This window comes from Crocuta crocuta, unplaced genomic scaffold (assembly GCF_008692635.1).
Source record: "Crocuta crocuta isolate KB4526 unplaced genomic scaffold, BGI_CrCroc_1.0 scaffold288, whole genome shotgun sequence".
In the NCBI taxonomy this organism is placed as follows: domain Eukaryota; kingdom Metazoa; phylum Chordata; class Mammalia; order Carnivora; family Hyaenidae; genus Crocuta; species Crocuta crocuta.
Window position 1 is genome coordinate 3,713,107 of NW_027532607.1, and position 19,753 is coordinate 3,732,859.

The 19,753-nt window shown below is 47.0% G+C and overlaps 1 protein-coding gene across 1 annotated transcript in view; it reads right to left on the reverse strand.

Annotated features, from left to right (window-relative positions):
* PITPNC1 (phosphatidylinositol transfer protein cytoplasmic 1) overlaps positions 1–19,753 on the reverse strand; it is a 251,646-nt gene that overhangs the window by 33,910 nt on the left and 197,983 nt on the right. Inside the window, exon 6 of the mRNA XM_077780444.1 lies at positions 16,573–16,668. Within this exon, the coding sequence (XP_077636570.1) occupies positions 16,573–16,668 (96 nt within the window). The remainder of the gene's footprint in view (positions 1–16,572; positions 16,669–19,753) is intronic.

Here is a 19,753-nt window from a genome sequence, read left to right on the forward strand (position 1 = left end):
TGTGTTCTGAGCCCTTCTCAGTTATAATTCAGGGCCAGAAAAACTTGAAACTCTCTATTTGAGGAGGGAGCACGAGAATGGAAAATTTGAGCACAAACCACAAAACAATTTAATAGTCGGTGGTCTCTAGCTAGGAGGGTGACCACTGCTGACGCCTGTTAGGACTGAGGGAGAAGATTAAATCAAGATAATCCTTAGAGGTGATCAGAAGAAAGAGAAGGCGGGAAGGAAAAGTAACCGTACTAGCTAATGTTTCTTAGATGCTTGCTGTGCACCAGAGCCTGGATCAAGCACTTCAGATACACTTTTCCATTTCACCCTCTATAATATGAGACCTATTCGAGGTGAGGTAACGTAAGGTGAGGCCCCCAGATGGCCTCAGGATGAAGCTGGTTACAGGAAGCTCTGGTGCGGAGGGTGGAAACCCTCAGCCCCACCCGCTGAACATTGGGGAGGGAGAGAGGGGGGCTGGAGATGAAAATATAAAACTATAAAAACTCTTGACGAGATCTGGAGAGCTGGATGTAGACACAGGGGTGCGCCATGCCTGGAGAGGGCAGGGAAACTCTGCACCTCCCCCCACCCATACCTCGCCATGTGCATCTTTTCCATCTGGCTGTTCCTGAGCTGTACTCTTTGCAACAAACCAGTAAACCTAAGTAGAGTGTTTTCCCGAGTTCTGTGAGCCTTTCTAGCAAATTCTCCAACCCGAGGAGGAGGCTGAGGGAACCCCGGACTTGTATGGGTGGTCCCAGACTTGTGACCGGTGTCTACAGTGGGAGTGGTCTTGTGGGACTGTGCCCTTGACCTTGTGGGGTCTGAGGCCAACTCCGGGTAATGTCAGAACTGAACTGACTTGTTGGACACCGGGTCGGTGAGGCAGAGCTGGAGAACCGGCTGGTCTCAGGGCAAATACACCAGAATTCTCCCGAAAATCTCAAAACGCGATCATCTTCGTTTTGTATGATGACCAAGGGAATGTCTGCATCCTGCTCCCAGACGGACTCGCTCACATTTCCACCCCAGCTCCCGCCACGGGCTCCTTCCACAAGCCCCCTCCTTCAGAAATCTCCAGATGGGCAGTCGGCATCAATGTCTGTGTCCCCCTACAAACTTCTGGGGCCGCTTTACAGTCTCGCCCCTGTCCCACAGGGGGGCAGTACTGGGGGCGGACCTGGATGTCTGCAGCTTGGCGAAGAGTCAGCTGTTTTGCAGATGTCCCAGTTTCTGTAATTAATTCCCTCAGAACACTCCCTTCACGTGGCTTTGGGGTTAGGCAAGAAGTGTACCCCCAGTGAACTCCCCTCCACCCTCTCCAAATACAGACTAGGAGTGGGGTGGGTAGGGGCTGGGGTGGGGTGGGAAGACGGATGACCAGAGCCATGACGGGAGGGTCAGCTTGGCCCCCTCAGTCCCAGCCCTGCAGAGAACCTGGCCTCAGTGATTAGCAGCTGCCTGTGGAATGTGGAGTCCTAACTCCTTTGTCCCCAGCTTCGGGCCTGGCTCCCATTTCTAGAGCAACCAGAGACAGCGCCCTAAAATCCTGTTATGTAACACTAACCTGTCCTTTCTGCACCAACACATATGACTTTATATTTTTAAGATCACCTTATCAAAACCGGTACGGTTGCTCAAGGGCACACTGCAAAGAACCACTATCTTACTGTGTGTGACAGGGAGGCCAGGCACCAGCTCTCCTAAAAGCCCGCGAGGCAAGCTCTTCCCAAAAAGGAGGGTGGTTCAGAGTTGGCTCAGTTTGCAGCCTTTGAACTGGGACTGCTCGCTGTGGGCTGTCCCCGCTCACTCCGATTTTAGCAGTGCTGTTTGGACACAGGCTATGACGCACGAGGAGCCTTGATCCATACTGAGGACATACAATTTGGCCCTTAGATAGCTTGATAAATCAAAAGCTCGTAACAGACTAACAAATATTCTTGATGAGTTGGAACATGGCAACAGCGATCAGCACTGGATTAACTGTCCCTAAATCTAGCTTGCCTTTCATGTACTGTATTATTTTGGGAAACCTGGACCTCCAACTTGAAGAGAAACCAGGATAGAGATGTTCGCTCGGTCAAACAATCTGTAATCTGAAGGCAATAAAGGGTTTTCATTTTTAAAGCTGGAGTAGATTTCAAACACATTTTAACTTTAGGACCCATTTCACTTTCCCAAATATAGTATTATTGGGAATCCCAATACATGTACGTGGAAGGCAGGTGAAAGCGACAAGTGGATTCCTAGGGCTATTTCAATCTTTATTGTTGGACACAGTGCATTTCATTATTTACTGGGCCCAAAAGTACCTCTGCGGGGCCCAAGGCTCTGTGGCAAGAACTATGGAGGCAAGAGAAAAGGCTTTGGAACAAGACACCCCTGGGTTCGAATTTCTGTTCTAGCAATGACTACCTGTGTAAACCTGGGCAGGCTACTTAACCTCAAGACTGCTGGGGTGCCTGGGTGGCTCAGTCAGTTAAGCGTCCAACTTCGACTCAAGTCATGATCTCACAGCTCGAGAGTTTGAGCCCCATGTTGGGCTCTGTGCTGACAGAGCCTGGAGCTCTTTGGGATTCTGCGTCTCTCTCTCTCTCTCTGCTCCTCCCCTGCTCATATTCTGCACTGTCTCTCTCTCAAAAATTATTAATAAACATTAAAAAAATAATAATTTCCAGGACTGTTGTGGGGATGATTGGACGAGAAAAGGGATGTTTCCCAAACTGGGTTCTGGAGGTATCTCTTTAGGGGCTAAGACATTAAAAAAAAATTTTTTATTTTAAATCCTGCACTACCCAGTTCTAGGAAGGCCAGTTTTTATTTTTTTCCAGTCCATAGGTTTGTTTTGTCCAATCCACTATTTTCTAGAATATTCACAAAGAGGACAATTTCCCCCAAAGATCTAGCAGATCATTAAACATAAGGAGGGCTTAAAAGGGACTGAAAAGGCCTGTTCTCCTAATTACCCTGTCTTTCCCCCAAATCCTCCATTCATACAGTCAGTGAGGCTCTGGGTTATTAATGAGGTACATTTAGACCGGAAACCAATCCGGTGTTTTTTCAAAGACAGACAACAATTGTACCTCCAGCTTTAACCGAAGGAACCAGCTGGGGGGGGGGGAGGTCAGTCTTGGGGGTTGGACACTTTGGGGTCTAATTCGAGGTTTCAGAAACTTCCAGCAAGTTACTGAAGATTCTCTTGGCTTTAGTTTCCTTATTTATAAAATGGAGGCAATATGTATTCTATTGGCTGTCAGGCTTAAGTGATACGACTGAACAGAAACAACTTAGCCACGACTTTTATTTTTCTTAAAAGTTAGTTCTTGCCCCTCTAGGTCTGGGTCTAGCCCTCCTGTGAGAAATCTGTTGAAACTTCTAAGGCCCAAATTAATGAGCTGGTAATTGTATGTCTTTCTCCGGGCCCCTTAAGAGAGACAGGCAACTTAATAGCACCTATTCTTTCCTGGGTATTTTTGGAGCAGAAGCTGAACAGTTGCACTTGGGAGTCTGAATAAAGAGAAGAAGTGAAGGAGAGAATCACAGGGTCACATCTTGTTTCTCGAGGGGAAAAAATACGACCTCCGTCATCAGACTTCCAGCCACAGATTCTTAGAGAGCTAGTTGGGAAAAGGCTGGGATGAGATGTAGCCCAAGGATCTGCTGGACACGGATTAGTCTTGGAGAGAGGAAATTAACTTAGATGGGGGTCAATCTGAAGCCAGTCTCCAGCTCAGAGCAATTTAGGAGGAAACCTGCACAAATGTATATTATAATTAACACCATTGGCTGGCAAGGAAGACGCTGATGTGACTCCCCAGATGGTATCAGATTCCCAACAGATGGAATGATATTCAAAGGCATTGACCCCTCCCCTTAGTAGGGAAACAGGCAGCCTTCCAGGCTTAGGTTGTTATTACCTTTTCCCTCCACAAAATTAAATAACAAGAAGATGGTATAAAAACTTGAACACAGAGAAAAAAGAATAAGAAAAACCAAAGGCTTGAACACAGAAAATGGAGCTTTGGTAGGCAGAGCTGCCTTATCTTGAATAGATTATAGATGTGGAAAGATACTCCTCTTCTTGGCCACTGGGTAAGCACACTAGGCCACCTGACCCTGTGGTGTTGGCCAGCTCTGACCAGGAGCTCCTCCCTGATGTGCCAATCAAATAACCATTTTCCACATGTGTCATGGCATGCAAAAAGTTGGGAAGGTCTGCTCTGAGGCTACTTCCCCAAACCTGGTGCATTTTTACATAGATCCTTGAGTCCCGTCTTCCAGCATCTTGTTTGGTAAGTCTAGGGTAGGGTCCAGATATCTGGATTTTTTTTTTTTTTTTTTTTTTTTTAAAGCTGCCAAGGTGATTCTGACCTGATTTGGGAGCTTTAGTCTGAGGGCTAAGAAATTCTGGTGCTTTGATTTAATAAAACTAAAAATAGCAGAGGCTGATGTAGCTGGTCCAAGTCCAGAGCAAGTTGTGGATTTAATGCCTGTTTTCTTAAAAGTATGGAGGGAGGTTCTCCATGGGATAGAATTGAAGAGCTTGGTTCGGTCCGTTCACTTTTGGCTGAAAGCCTTGGGCCTTTTGGCTCCTACTTTCTTCTTTTAAAGTCTTAAAAGTTACTCTTTTAAAATACGCCTGGTAAGAACACTGGGCAGCGACAGAATGCCCACACGGCCTTGGGCACCATTTTGGACTCCAGTGCCACAGACAACCTGAAGTTAGCATGACAAATGGTAAGTAGAACTGCTACGGTTTCTTAGAGGTGAAGGATCAGAGACATGTGCCCTTCTGGCTTCAGATAAAATAATGACAGAAGAACTAACAACATAGTTGTTAAAAAGTCTCAGCAATTAAAAAAAAAAATGGCCATAGTTTCTGAAGGAACTTGCTGTACCTGCAGAGAATGCCGTGATCTTGAGAACTAGAGGGATCGGAACCAACCTTCCGCTTCTCTTCTCCTTTCAGCCATGCCAACAGGTAGAACGCAATACGCAAACTCCCAGAGCACCATTCATGGCAGCCACTTTCCGAACATACATGGTTCCCCCTGCGCAACCATCTCAGCAGCTCATCTGCAGATCTCAATACCAGAGCCCAAGCAGGCGGAAGGGAATATTTATTAAATGCTTACTATGAACCAGAGACAGCGCTAGTCATTTTATGTATGTATGTATGTATTTATGTTTTATTTTAGAGAGAGAGAGAGAAAGAGAGAGAGAGAGAGAGAGAATGAGTGTGAGTGGAGGAGGGGCAGAGAGAGAGGGAGACAGAATCCGAAGTAGGCTCCAGGCTCTGAGCTGTCAGCACAGAGCCTGATATAGGGCTCAAAGTTACGAACTGTGAGATCATGATCTGAGCTGATGTCAGATGCTCAATCAACTTGAGCCATCCAGGCGCCCCTGTACTAGTCATTTTAACGCCGTGCCTTTCACATCACATCATCCCATCCCATCCTGCCATCTCTCCATCTACTCGTTTGAAAGGAGGAAGAGATACAAGATACAGTAATTGGGGGCCATGCAGCACAGCACAATGACTGTAATCACTTCGGAGGCGTCTCGGAGCCAAGGTCCCTTAGTATCTTAGGGTTGAGTCATTTTCACATGGAAAGCATGGGTGGGAATCCCCACCCATAGGCTCTAGAGGCTATCTTCTGCATAGATCCCTCTACAACAAACCTAATTATTTCTCCCTTTTATGGATGTTTTGCATGGATGAGTCCTTCCTTTTGGGACATGGAGCCATTTCCCAAGGACTTTTTCTTTTTAACAGTAGGCTTCATGCCCAGCATGGAGCCCAATGAGGGGCTTGAACTCACGGCCCTGAGATCAAGCCCTGAGCTGAGATCAAGAGTTGGAGGCTTATCTGATTGAGCCACCCAAGCACCCCGGCCCCGAGGACAAAAACTATCGAGTCAATGATCCAGTGCCACAATCAACAACTCAACTCCTGGCAGAGACTTAGAATCTCTGGTTTTGATCTGTTATTTGGGAATTCATTTGCCTCAGTTCTGTTTGACCTACTTGGTCTGGGCTTTCACTACCTGATCCAACTGGTAAGATTTGATATTCTGAGCACTAAGCTCTAGGGGATCTCATTCATGCAAATTACTGCAGCAGCTAAAAATTTTTTTCCTTTGAAAAATTAAAAAATGAAAACCTTTTCTCTACGCTGGAGTTGGGCACTACTGTTTTCTTGGTAGTTTCCCATAATCAGGCCAAAAAAAACAGCAGTGGTTTTAAGAATCAGCACTAGGTATGGTACTTTGGCAAGACTTGGGTGACCCAGCTTTCTTTTGTTTGGAAGAAATGAGATCCTAAAGAGATTATCTATTTGTCCTAGGGATTATTAGTCTAAAAATGTGGTAGCCCAGGTTGTTGAGGGCTGGACTGCTGTTTGATGCCTTTTCACTTCTTTTTTTTTTTTTAATGTTTTATTTATTTTTGAGAGAGAGAGACAGAGAGAGAGAGAGAGACAGCATGAGCAGGGGAGATTCAGAGAAAGAGGGAGTCACAGAATCCAAAGACAGGCTCTAGGCTCTGAGCTAGCTGTCAGCACAAAGCCCGACATGGGGCTTGAACCCACGAACCGTGAGATCATGACCTGAGCCAAAGTTGGATGCTTAACCGACTGAGCCATCCAGATGCCCCAATGCCTTTTCACTTCTAAAAGTTCCTGTTCAATAACAAAATATCATCGCTGTCGAGATGGCTGAAGGCTGCTTGTTCCTGAAAGGGATGGCGCAAGGGAGAGAAGCAGGTTGATGGAGTTGGAGGATCACCAACCTGTTGGCGTCAAGAAGCCTGGCCTCGCCAACCCTTGAAGGAGTTAGACTCTCTGGAGAGGTCACAAATGGAGGCCCCTAGCATGGTGGCCGGTGGCCCCTGCTTTGAAGGCCCTCTGCTACTTGCAGAATAAAATCCAAATTCCTTAGCTTGGCATTCAAGGCTCTTCTTCCCTTCTGATTTAGTCAGTTATTCAGACCCCTGAATACGCACTGGGATTACGACTGCCTTTGCCCTCACTACGCTGGTCCTCAGCCTTACTCATCTTCAAAATTCAGTTTGCTCCCATACACGTATGGGTCAGAAGGTAATTAAAAATTTTTTTAATGTTTATATATTTTTGAGAGAGAGAGACAGACAGAGCATGAGCAGAGGAGAGAAAGAGAGAGAGAGAGATACAAAGAATCTGAAGCAGGCTCCAGGCTCCGAGCTGTCAGCACACAGCCTGATGTGGGGCTTGAACCCATGAACTGTGAGATCAGGACCTGAGCTGAAGTTGGACGCTTAACTGACTGAGCCACTTAGGCACCTTTTTTTATTTGAGAGACAGAGAGAGAGAGAGCTCGCGAGCGAGTGGGGGAGAAAGGCAGAGGGAAAGAGAGAGAATCTTAAACAAGCTCTATGCCCAGCGTCCAGCTCAACGCAGGACTCGATCCCACAACCCTGGGATCGTGACCTGAGCCAAAGTCAGACACTCAACTAACTGAGCGAGCCACCCAGGGGCCCCATAATCTACAGAAACATTAGAACAACACAGAGAAGATATCACACGAGATGCATTATCACAGCAAGAGAATGGAAACCCTCTCAAACGTCCAGCAAATGAGGAATGGCATAAATATGGCATAACTATACACTGGCACATCATACAGCCTTTACAAAACCTGCTGGGGACACATGTGCTGCCACAAAAACATGGCAAGCTTATACTGTTAGTGAAAACATATATGTTGCAAAGCAGTACGGTGTGGTATAGTTGCAGAGTGTGGGCTTATTGTTATAAAATAATGTTACTTATGCATTATGGCATTATGTTTAAGTATAAACATTGGAAACACCAACTTTACCAACAGCTATCTCTATGATGAGGCTTCATCGGACATTTGGTTTTTCGATGTTATATATTCCTATGTTTTTTTTTGTTGTAGTGTTTTACAAGGACTACCTCTTACTTTGTGAACAAAGAAGAAAGACCGTCATTTCTGAAAGGACCCACTCAGATTCCACCACTCCTCTGAAGTCTGTCTTGATCACTTTTGTTTGGAGAGCTGCCCCCTCCCTGAAATTGTGTAGTGATGACGGAGCAGAGTTTCAGGGGAGTAAACCTCACCTGTCTGTGAAGCCATTTGGTCTGCTGCCTCCTGCTCTTCCTCAGCCTTTTATGTTGTGATACCTGGGTCACAGGCTTCTTAAAAGTGAGGGCGTCCCATTTTTTCCCTCTACATCTGCTGCTCTGGCCACTTCCAGAGGCCCCGCCACCCTAAGTCCTTCCCTCTCTAAAGCACTGGCCTCACGGAGACCCTGCCACAGAGAAGGGCTCTGGGGCCTGCGATGTAGCCTCTGATGTTAGGTCTGTCACCAGGGAGCACTCTGGCGGCAGAGGGTGTTCCCTCCTCTCCACGATACGTTCAGTCCAACTATCCAGAGGCAGCGGGCCCCCAGTGCGATAGAAGCCATCACAAACCAGCTGTGTTACTCTCAGAAAGAAACAGACAGATGGACGGACGGAGGGAAAAGATGACAAGAACAACCAACAGCAAAGCGAAGTCAACGATGTACCCCGGTGTGAGGCAGCAGTGTTAAATCTGGCCATTTGCAGATAACTGAAAATTTTTGCCACCCTCAGTCGCCAACATGAAGATCAAAATGAGACGATTTTAATTTGAGGGAGCTAAGTAGTTTGGATGAAGCACTTTGTACGGAAGGTACAGCAAAGTGTGACAATATTTACTCATTTGGTCTCTCTGTTCCCATTCTGTGGCCCACTGGACTTAGCAAACAGCATTTAATCTCTCACCCTGGGTGGTTATTGGAAAAGTTAGATGTTTCTCTCTTTGTTCTGTTCTTTTCCCTTAAGAGAGAATTCAACAGATGTTTAAATCAGTGTGACCAATGAACTGGCTGCTGGTCTAGGAAGACTCTAGAATCCATGGGCTTACAGACAGAGTTCAAAGGAATCCCCTTAGGCAACCAGCTTAAGGGGAATGTTCTCAAATTCTCCCTCCTCTGTGCTGTCCTAATTTAATTACACAGCTTCAGAAGTTCAAGCTTCTGGGACAGCCTCACTCACATTAGCCCTTCCCTTCATCACCACCCGAGTTCAAAACAGTGTAAATTTCTCCATTTTAATTATTATGCTCTAGGGGCGCCTGGGTGGCTCAGTTGGGTCTGACTTCAGCTTGGATCATGATCTCGTGGTTCATGGGTTTTCGAGCTCAGCGTTGGGCTCTGTGCTGACACCTCAGAGCCTGGAGCCTGCTTTGGATTGTATGCCTCTCTCTCTCTCTCTCTGCCCCTTCCCCACTCGCACTCTGTCTCTCTCAAAAATAAATAAACATTAAAAAAACCCCCACCTTATTATGCTCTAGGGGCACCTGCGTGGCTTATCAGTTAAGTGTCTGACTTCAGCTTAGGTCATGACCTCACGATTTGTGGGTTCGACCCCTGCATGGGGCTCCACACTGGTTCCTGCCTGGGATTCTTGCTCTCTCTTCTCTCTGCCTGGCCTCTCCTCATGCTCTCTCTCTCTCTCAAAATAAATTAAAAAATTTTTTTTAAATTATCATGCTCTATCACTGGTAAGATGGGGACTTCTTTTACATCCCCGTAAATAAAGTGAAAGAGGAATTTCTGTCATTAAAAAAAAAAAGATCAAGTTCAAAGGTAGAGACTAGACACACCATGGCCTCTAGCCTCAGTGCCTAGCACAGAACCTGGCACAGAGTAGGCCCTTAATAAACGCAAACTGAAGAAATTCACTAAAGAGTCTTGCTACTGGGGACACCTGGGTGGCTTAGTTGGTTAAGTTTCTGACTCTTTTTATTTTCCTTTAAATGTTTATTTATTTCTGAAACTGAGCACAGGTCGGGGAGGGGCAGAGAGTGAGAGAGAGACACACACACAGAATCTGAAGCAGGCTCCAGGCTCCGAGCTGTCAGCACAGAGCCCGACGCGGGGCTCGAACCCACAAACCACGAGGTCGTGACCTGAGCTGAAGTAGGATGCTTAACTGACTGAGCCACCAGGCACCCCCAAGTGTCTGGCTCTATCTCAGCGTGGGTCTTGATCTCACGGTCATGAGTTCAAGCTCTGGGTTGGGCTCCATGCTGGGTGTGGAGCCTACTTTAAAAGGTAATAGATAAACAAACAAACAAACAGAAATAAAATAGTCTTGCTACTAATAGGTTTTACTAAACTTCCTTTCCTTGGATTGGCCTACAGTAGGGTTTCTCGACTTAGTCACTCCTGGTGTTTGGGGCTAGAGAATGCTCTGCTGTGGGGGCCGTCCTGTGCATTTGTGGCAGGGGTGGCAGCCTCCTAGGCCTCTCCACCCACTAGATGCCATAAGCACACGGACCCCTGTCCTTGGTGACAATCAAAAATATTTCTAGACGTTGGCACACATCCCGTGGCAGGAAAAATTGTCCCCTCTTTGCTTTACATAAATCAATGAAGATTAAAAACCACAATAACAACAAATAAAGCACAAAAAGTCGTCTATTTATAAACTTCCTCCACCAGGTAATTACATTCCCTGCTCCTTTCTACCCAAGGCATGTCTGAACATTTAGAAGCATATAGGCCCCCCTCCACCCCCACATTTGTCCCTGGGGGAAACTGTGGTGGCAGCACCATGGAGGCCCACACAGACATCACTGTGTCTGCTTTATTTTTTATATGTTTTATTTATTTTTGAGACACAGACAGCATGAGCAAGGGAGGGGCAGAGAGAGAGAGGGAGACACAGAATCCGAAGCAGGCTCCAGGCTCTGAGCTGTCAGCACAGAGCCCGACGTGCAGCTTGAACTCACAAACTGTGAGATCGTGACCTGAGCTGAAGTTGGATGCTTAACCAACGAGCCACCCAGGCGCTTCACACTGTGTCTGCCTTAATCACGGAGGCAGAGTGCCCGACTCTACATTAAGCCGACACTGACGGCTTCCGAGTTAGCACTCTGTAAGCCGGACTCTTGAACTTGGCTGGGCTGTAGGCTGTAGGCTGTTGGGACGTGTCCCTGCGCCCCCAACTGCCAATTCAGCTCTGCTGGTCTGGGCTCCCGGCTCGCGCCCTCCGCAGGCACGATTCGACATAGTGTACGGAGTTCCTCATTCCTGGGCTGGGACCTTCACCTTGAAGCCTTGGCAGAGCATGAGAGATTTGGGAAGGAACTTCTTTCTGGCAGAGCAAAGAACCCAGGTATCAACTGCCCGACAAGTACAACCTGTTCAGATTTCGGCTTCACTTCCTCCTTCCTGCTTCGGGGGTGTTAATGTGACTTGGTGCAAAGAGCTTTATGATCAATGGGGGCAGGGCCATGGTGGGGCTGTGCTGCGGTGAATGGAACGGCTCCCTGTTTCTGAGAAATCACACTGCTTTTTGTTTTTTTTTTTTTTGCAGAGTCTTGCAATGGTGATGAAAACAAAACCCAAGGCCGAGAGGCTCTTGGGAGGTGAAGCTCAGGCCCTTGATATGGACAGGAAATGGCATCACTGCAAAATGAGAATAAGGAGCGCATGGTGCTGTCACCTGATCCCGGGTCTCCAGAGTGCCCTTCTGAATCTCCGGTGAGTGGTGGTACAAGGTGCTGCCAGGCGGAGGGCACCCAGTGGAAAATTCCCAGCTCCAGTCACCTTAACGAGAGAGGCAGTCTGGCCTCTCGTGTGGCCCGGAGGTTTCCAGGGAGAAATGGAAGGAGAAAAGCAAGTGCTTCCATCCGCTGCCTCCTCGGCCTGGACAGCGGTGCGTGTGACCGGAGCTGGGAGGAGACGGGTGACCCACATAGCCCTGGTCTGAATGCATAAGCATCAAAAATCGCAGAGCGGCATCGGCCCACTAGCGCTTTAGCTTTCTCCGTGGAAAATGTGTTCCTATTTATGATGCTGACATAGTCAACTTACAAAGATAGATTGGAAGAAAACCTGCAGAGCTGTATGCCTTGGATTTAAAAAAAAAAAAAAAAGGAACTTTGATTCACAACTGTTAGCTTAATGGTAACAAATTCATTTTCTTTGCTGCTGGAAGGAGACGAAGCCCCCGGCTTTCACTTATTCATTCAACAACCGTCTTCTAAGCGTCTGCCATGTGCTGGCCGTGGACTAGCTGGGAAGGGACGGTGAAGGGAGAAGACAGCTCTTGCTTTCGCCGGGCTCATCAGATAACCAGGAGGCAATATGAAGTAGCACGCTCTGCGGACGGTGGCTGGGGAAGAGGGGTGCCCAGGAAAGGCTCCAGAGGAGAAGTTCGCCAGCTGAGTTGTGCAGAGGTGGGGAGGGCCAGGGAGTGGAGAGGGCAGAGGGCCCTGCTAAGGAAATGGGCTTCCTCCCAGCCAGTGAGGGGGTTGTAAGCAGAGAATGACAAGGTCAGTCATTTTTACGGTGGGGAGGAGGAGGTTAAGTATTTAGTGTGCCGAGTGGAAATTTATTTGGAAATGGTTTGCGTTTTTAATCGGTCGCTTCCCTCGTTCTGAGTCCCTGGCTGCTGACACACAACCAAACGAGCGTAGGCGACTCCTCTCCCTTCCAGTGGGTTCTGGATCCTGGAAGTCGAATGATGTGAGGCTGGGCTCTCAACGGAGACCCACGGAGCACACATTTCCTAAGAGTTTAATGGAGGCTCCCGATTATGCCTTTTCCTTTGTGGTCTAACTCCCAGGGCAAGTGAGGAAGTGTTCCACCGGCAGTGTAGGCCGGGAATCCTCTGTGAAGGGCTACTTGATGGAAAGTGTGCAGGGCTGAGTGCTCTGGGGCCCCTTCCTTCCACAGCCGCTAAGAAGTCCTGAGACTCCAGGACAGGCAGGGTTGGCTCTGGGTGGGAGCCCGAGTGGCAGAGTGGGAGAGCTGGATCCCAAGTTCTGTCCATCTCCAGTGAACTTTTCCTCTAGGGCACAGTTTCCCTAGGGTGTCACTAGCCTGGGCACGAGTGACATTTGGGGCCAGGGGTGGGGTGTGGACACTGTCCTGTCCATTATGGCATGTTTAGCAGCATCTTTGGTCTCTACTGGCCAGCTGCTGGTAGCGTCCCCAAGTTGTGACAATCAAAAATGTCTCCAGATGGGGCGCCTGAGTGGCTCAGTCGGTTAAGCAGCCGACTTTGGCTCAGATCATGATCTCGCAGTTTGTGGGTTTGAGCTCTGCATCGGGCTCTGTGCTGACAGCTCAGAGCCTGGAGCCTGCTTCGGATTCTGTGTCTCCCTCTCTCTCTGCTCCTCCCCTGCTCACACTCTGTCTCAAAAATAAACATCAAAAAAAATTTTTTTAAAAAACAAAATAAAACACAAAGAAAGTCTAACAGCATTATTAAAAAAAAAAAATGTCTCCAGATATTGGAAGCATCCGTGTGGGGTGAACTGCCCCCAGTAGCCACTGCTCTACAAGACAGCCTTCGTTATCATCTTACTGGCCCTCCGGGCAGCACTATGTGCCAGCGGGGTCACTCCCTTCCTCCTGAAACGTGTATTCTTTCATGCACTTTCTGTGTCATCTTCGAACTCTCTGCTTGGTTCTTTGTAGATTCCTGGGGCCTCCCCATCTTCTTCCTGATCCCCAAACGCAGCCATCCCTGAAGCCTGGACTTGATCTCGTTTACTGCTTATACTTTATGCTTTCTCCCTCTCATTCACCCCCAGGATTTTCCAAATATTTTCTATTTTCCAAATATTCTCTCATTTGTCACCAGCCCAGATCTCTCTAGTCTACGCTCTAGACTTATTTCTATGTGCTTTGGGTGTCTCGCTGGTATCACAGAATCTATCTATCTTTCTCAGAAATCCACTCTTCAACCCTGTTGACCTGTCGTCGGATCCACTAAACCTCAAGGTCATCCTGACACCTGCTTTTCTCTCATCTTCACATCCAGTGTGTGACCCATCCCTGTCAATTCTGTCTTCAAAGTCGACCTCAAAACAATCTGTTTCCAGCCACCACCAGTTCAAAGCACCACATAATGTGAAAAACCAATAATGCAGATAACTCCAATGGCCTCCGTGGTTTCCTGACCTCCGCTCTGCTTTTCTCCAGCCCATTCTCCATCCAGAGCAATCTTTCATAATTTTTTTATGTTTATTTATTTTTGAGAGTGCACATGTGAGCAGGGGAGGGGCAGAGAGAGAGAGAGAGAGAGAGAGAGGGAGAGAATCCCAAGGAGCCTCCATGCTGTCAGCACAGAGCCCAACACGGGGCTCAGTCTCACAAACTGTGAGATCATCACCTGAGCTGAGATCAAGAGTCTGACGCTTAACTGACTGAGCCACCCAGAGGCCCCCAGAGCATTCTTTTAAAAGCACAGATCAGATCATATGATGCTCAGCTTTAATTTCGGCAACGGCATTCTGCTCCACTTGAATAAAGTCTAACTGTCTTAACATGGCTGCGTGTTCCTTTCCAACCTTTGTTGTGCCATTCATTCTTTTTTTTCTGCTGCCGCCGCCATGTTGGCCTTCTTTTGCTCCCTACACGTGTCACGTCAAGGCCCCCACACATGCTGTTACCTTCTCCTGGGGCCCTGTCCCTCAGCTCTTTTCATCCTGCGGGTCTCAGTATGTCATTTCTTCTAGAACATCTTTCCTGCTTCCATCCTCTCAAATTCAGCTTCCCCACCGTGGTCTCTCCCTGCATGCTTCCTTATGGCACCTGTGACTTGTAACTCCATCTGTACTCATGTGATTCTCTATTGCTGGCTCTCCTGCTAGACTGGACGTGTCCTGAGGGAAGGATTCTCAGCGTCTCTTCTGCTCATTGCCATGTCACCATCTTAATAGTGCTCTGCGACGCTCAGTGAGGACTTGGGAAACATCTATTGGATGAATGACTCCTCACCTCTCGCTTCCTTGGCCAAATGGCATCCAGAAAAGAATGTTTTGCAGCCAAGAGAAATGAATGACCGTGAAGAATGAAGAAAAAAGCTCCCTGAATGTCTGTGTAAATGAAAAGAACCTTTCCAGGGATGGTTCTTGGAGCACAAAGCACAAGGAGATGAATCAGGCACCCACAGACTAGAAAAGAGACTTGTTGATTTCGTCATTAGTATTCCATATTTATCCTAAGACTTTCCACCAAATCAAGAGGGAACTCCTTGAGAACCAGGCAGGACCATGACAAAGCCATCTAAGAGGAAGAGCTGAAATTAATTCAGTCTTCTGCCTTCCTGGAAGGCCTGAGCTCACAAAGAGGTCAGGATGCCCAGGGAGGTCAGCAGCCCTCACCCAGGCTGAGGGAGCCCCCGAAGTGACGGGACACAGCTTCCCTGCTGAGGTGCATGGTGCTCTGATGCATCACTGAGGCCCCGTAGGTATTGGAGGACTTGATATGAAACCACAGGAGAATCTCCTCTGTACAATGAGAAGAGGGGAGGCCAAGGTTCTTCCTGTCTGCAGGTCCAGATATGCAAAGAGTATTTCACTTTGTTTTTCTGAAAACTCATGGGTGTGGTTGGCGGCAGTATGTGGTGTAAATGGATGACGCTAAAAAGCTCAGTCTTTGAGTCAAACTGAGAGTGCTTCACATCGGCCTCTCCCCATCTTTTGAAGAAGGGACAGTGGCTGTAAGGCTCATGCCCGCAATCAAACAGCTAAGCATTTGTTAAGATCAGGTTAAGATCCTAAAATGTGGAGGCAAAAAAAAAAAAAAAAAATCCGAACCACATTGGGAGCCCAGTTGGTAGAACAGTGGAATTCATTTTTAACAGGTTTATTTATTATGTCTTAAATCAGCCCTAATGAATCTAAGAGAAGAGTCTCAAGGTCCATGTGTTACGGCTCAAGGATGAGTCTGGAGCCCTGAGTCCAAACATATTGTGATTGGCTGCCTGTTGCTAAACAACAGAAATAGCCTTGCATCTGCTGTCAGCACAGGGCTGGGATGTTATTTACAAGGGGGTCACCCAAGTTCTGCCAGCAGCCGTTAATAAAATACGAACGGGATATAAATGGGGACTTGCACCAACAGTAAAATCACGAGGTTGGACTGAGGCACGCGATGGATTCTGGCAGGGTGGATGCTGTAGAAAAAGACACGCTCTTAAATTTACTCTCAATCGAGAATGGAAAAAAAGAGAAGCCCTCATGAAGGCACTTCCTGTTTTGAGAGCAAAGTTCTGTGTCAAGATGAGCTGTTTCCGTTTTCAATATTCACTCAGAGGATGGAGAGAGCATTTTCTTTGTGTTACGCCCCAAAGATACAAATAAAACCCCTCGCAGAGCAGATGGGGAGACGGGCTGTGCAGGGCCTGGCAAACAGGAAGTCAGAGGTGCCCATTGTTTTTTAGAGAATGGTATGTTTGGATGGTTTGGCCTTATGAGTAGTATTTTGCTACCCGGAATGATGGCAGAGCTGGGGAGACAGGAAAACTAAATGGAAATGGAGTGGCAGCCAGGGCCCTGAGGAGTAGGAACTTAATTTGGAGACTCGTTGAATCAACACAGAGATGGATGAAAGTCTCCCGGGTTAGGACTTACTTAATACATAGCTGTTGAATGAATGAATGAATGAATGAATGAATGAATGAATGAATGAATGAATGAATGAATGAATGAATGACTCTCTTCCATAGGACATCCCATATTTATTGCTTACCTCAGATTCTTTGTAGTAACGTTCTGGAATTTCATCACAGGCAATATCAATAAAGCAAACTTCTCTCTCTAGGTCTTTGGCCTCATTGTCAAAAATCTGAAAGGACAGAGCAACATATCAAAAGTTAGTGATAGGAGTAGCCCGCAAGGTGTCCACGGTTGGCATGACTGTGCCCGAGGCGGAATAACACCCCACAGAGTATCTTCACTCGGCTCAGCGCTCCTGGCTGGGGCTTCTGCCTACCTCGGCAAGTGCAAGAATCATGAAAGGCTTTTTATTCATCGCTTACATTTTGTCACATCAGAGGCAGGTGTAGCATCAATCACCGCCCGGCGAGGGGTAGAAGAAAAAGTGGTCTGTTTTTAGAAGTCCAAGAGTGAAGAAATAAATCTCTTCCAAAAATTAAGACTGCGGAGGGTTTTTTTTTTTTTTCTTTGGCAGGGAATCTGAACAAGGGACGTGAAGAGGCTACAAAGGGTCTGGCTAGATAGGAGACCACAAAGCAGTAAAAGAGCCCAAGATTTAGGGAAGAGAAATGTGGGGTTTTTTTCATGAAAAATTGTATTCACACACAATACATGCCCATGGCCGGAAAAACACACACACACACACACACCAGATAAATCAAAAGAAGAAAATAAAGATTGTCCATAATCTCATCACCCAGGAATAAACACATATATTACTTTTGATCATTTAAGAGCACGATCCCTTAGGACATGTGGGAATGAGAAGTGAGACCTTGGGGAGAAATGGAAAGGGTTCCCTGATCGTCTACTTTAGGTTACAATGGTCCAGAATGTCTGTCACTTGCAATGAAATATGTAAGACAGCTACATATATAGATATAAATTTTGGTGGAATGATGACGTTCCTCTACTTTTCTCCATTGCCATTTTTTCTAGTCTACAGGGATGCTCTTCCCAGCCTTACTGAAGGCTGGTAGACAGACTAAGTTTGCAAAACCACTTCATCCTTGGAAGACATCTCAGCTGTATCCCCGCCTCACTGTTTGGCTAATTCCTGCCAGGGAAGTCAACTGTGCGTGCTGCCTAAATCGGATTTTTCAGAAGAGAATGAAATATTTTGGAAGAACAGCACGGTTGATGCCTAAGAACACGGTCTCAACCCAAATTTGGTGCCCGTTCATAACATGATCTCCCACAGGGCAGCCTCTGAAGGCCCCTTTCCATGCTACATTCTCCTTGGTTTGATTCTCTACTTGAAATTATGCTTTTCCAAATGCTTGCTGGATAATATCTATGCTGGTATTTATCCTCCACGTCTGACATTTGCTCTGTCATCTATTTTCTTCTAAAATGGTCGGGGACTGGACTTTGCAGATCTGTCCAAGGAGAAGGACTGCCCTGTCTGACCTGAGGTGATCACTGCCTTAGCCTTAAAGGGAGAGAAGGACCGGTTCTCAAATCAGCACTGGCTCCTTCCGCTGCCACTTGAAGTCAAGCGTTTGGGATACTCCTAGAGTGTTCAGGAAGGACAGGTGGATGGCTTTGAAATTTAACAGAGATTGTAGGGAAACAAGTTCACGTTTGAGTGGAGAAATAAATTGTGAAATACTGGGTCTCAGGTTGTTTACAGGAGTCTCTTTCCCTCCCCCTCTCTTCCTCCCTCTCCTCCCCCCGCATCACCTCTCTCTTCACCTGAGTCTCTTTTAGGTGTGTGCCCAGAGAAGAAAGACATGTGCCTCGTGAAGAAAACAAAACAGAATGGAATACCCCAGGGGGAAATGAGCTTCTAGAGAGTAAATTAAAAAAGAAGTTAGAGAGGTTTGACATTTATTGGTGGTAAAATTTATGGGACTGAAGGAAGGGGAAATAAACTGGGGTTTAGGGAGTTACTGACAGATTGTGTGGCTTTTCATAATTTAATCCAAATATTTTTGATCACCTATTATACCAGTTATCACATTATTGCCTCTCAGCTGCAAATTAACTCATTAGTTTCTGCACTGGACCCTAGAAGCACATCTTCTTTACAGCAATTATGACATTAAGTCATTGACCATGTGTGTGTGTGGGGGGGGACTCAGCAAGAGGAAGGGGGGCTTCTCTTCCTGGTTTTGGATCTTCTCCTGCTGCAGAGTCCGTCAGTGGGGACATCTCGTGGCATTGTCTCAGTGCATGCTGGGAGCATATAGTTGCCTGGTGACCTTGCAGCCCTGGCCTTCGCCTTGGCCCTCTGCTTGTAGGACCATGAACTCCAGGGTTTTCACTGGCTGTGGCACTCTGCTTCTACACACCTGCCCAATGGTCTCATCTCACCAGTGCCCAGTGGGCTGTTTCCCAATGCCTCGTAACTGTGGACCAGCTCTGGTCTAGGAAACCCAGTAAACTTCTCTACCATTCAGTGGGCTATGACCACAGCCACTCCAGTAAAGCCCTGGCCATGGAGAGGGACTCCTTCCGAATCTGTTCTTCCTTCTGCATTCTCTCTCATCTTTAGATACCCTTTGGGGTTCTCTTTACATCTTTATAGTTACACTCATCAAAGTTTAACAATTTCTTATATTACATTCTCACTATTCAAATTATCACGTGCCTCCTGATCGGCCCTGACTGACACACTCAATGTATGCAAATTGCTGCCTCAGCTCTGGGGGCTACAAAGATAAGCAGGCTGAGCTCCTACCCTTATGGAATTACCATTTACTAAGAGAGAGATTAGGAAGCTATTTCCTAAAATGCAAGGCAGAATAAAGTATTTGCTACAATGAAAGAATAGACTATAAAGCCAGGGAGAGGAGCCATTTACAGTAACAATTATATAATCAGGGGCCCCTGGGGGGGGGGGCTCAGTCGGGTAAACGTCCAACTTTGGCTCACAACTTGTGAGTTCGATCCCAGCATAGGGCACTGCGCTGCCCCCCTGGAGCCTGGCGCCTGCTTCGGATTCTGTGTCCTGTCTCTCCCTCTCCCTCTCTCAAAAATAAACACTAAAAAAACAGAAACGACAACAAAAAAACTACATTATTGGGACACTGAGAGAGAAAACCGAGATGAGAAAATTCTCCTTTTTCAGATGAGAAAACCAAGGCTCAAGGAAGTAAAGAGCTTTGCCTGAGGTCACACATGAGCTGGCGGAGAACCTCGGATTCAAGGCAAGTCTCCAGCCTTCACATCCAGGCTCCTCCAGTGAGAAAAAGCTGCCTTTCGGCACCCAA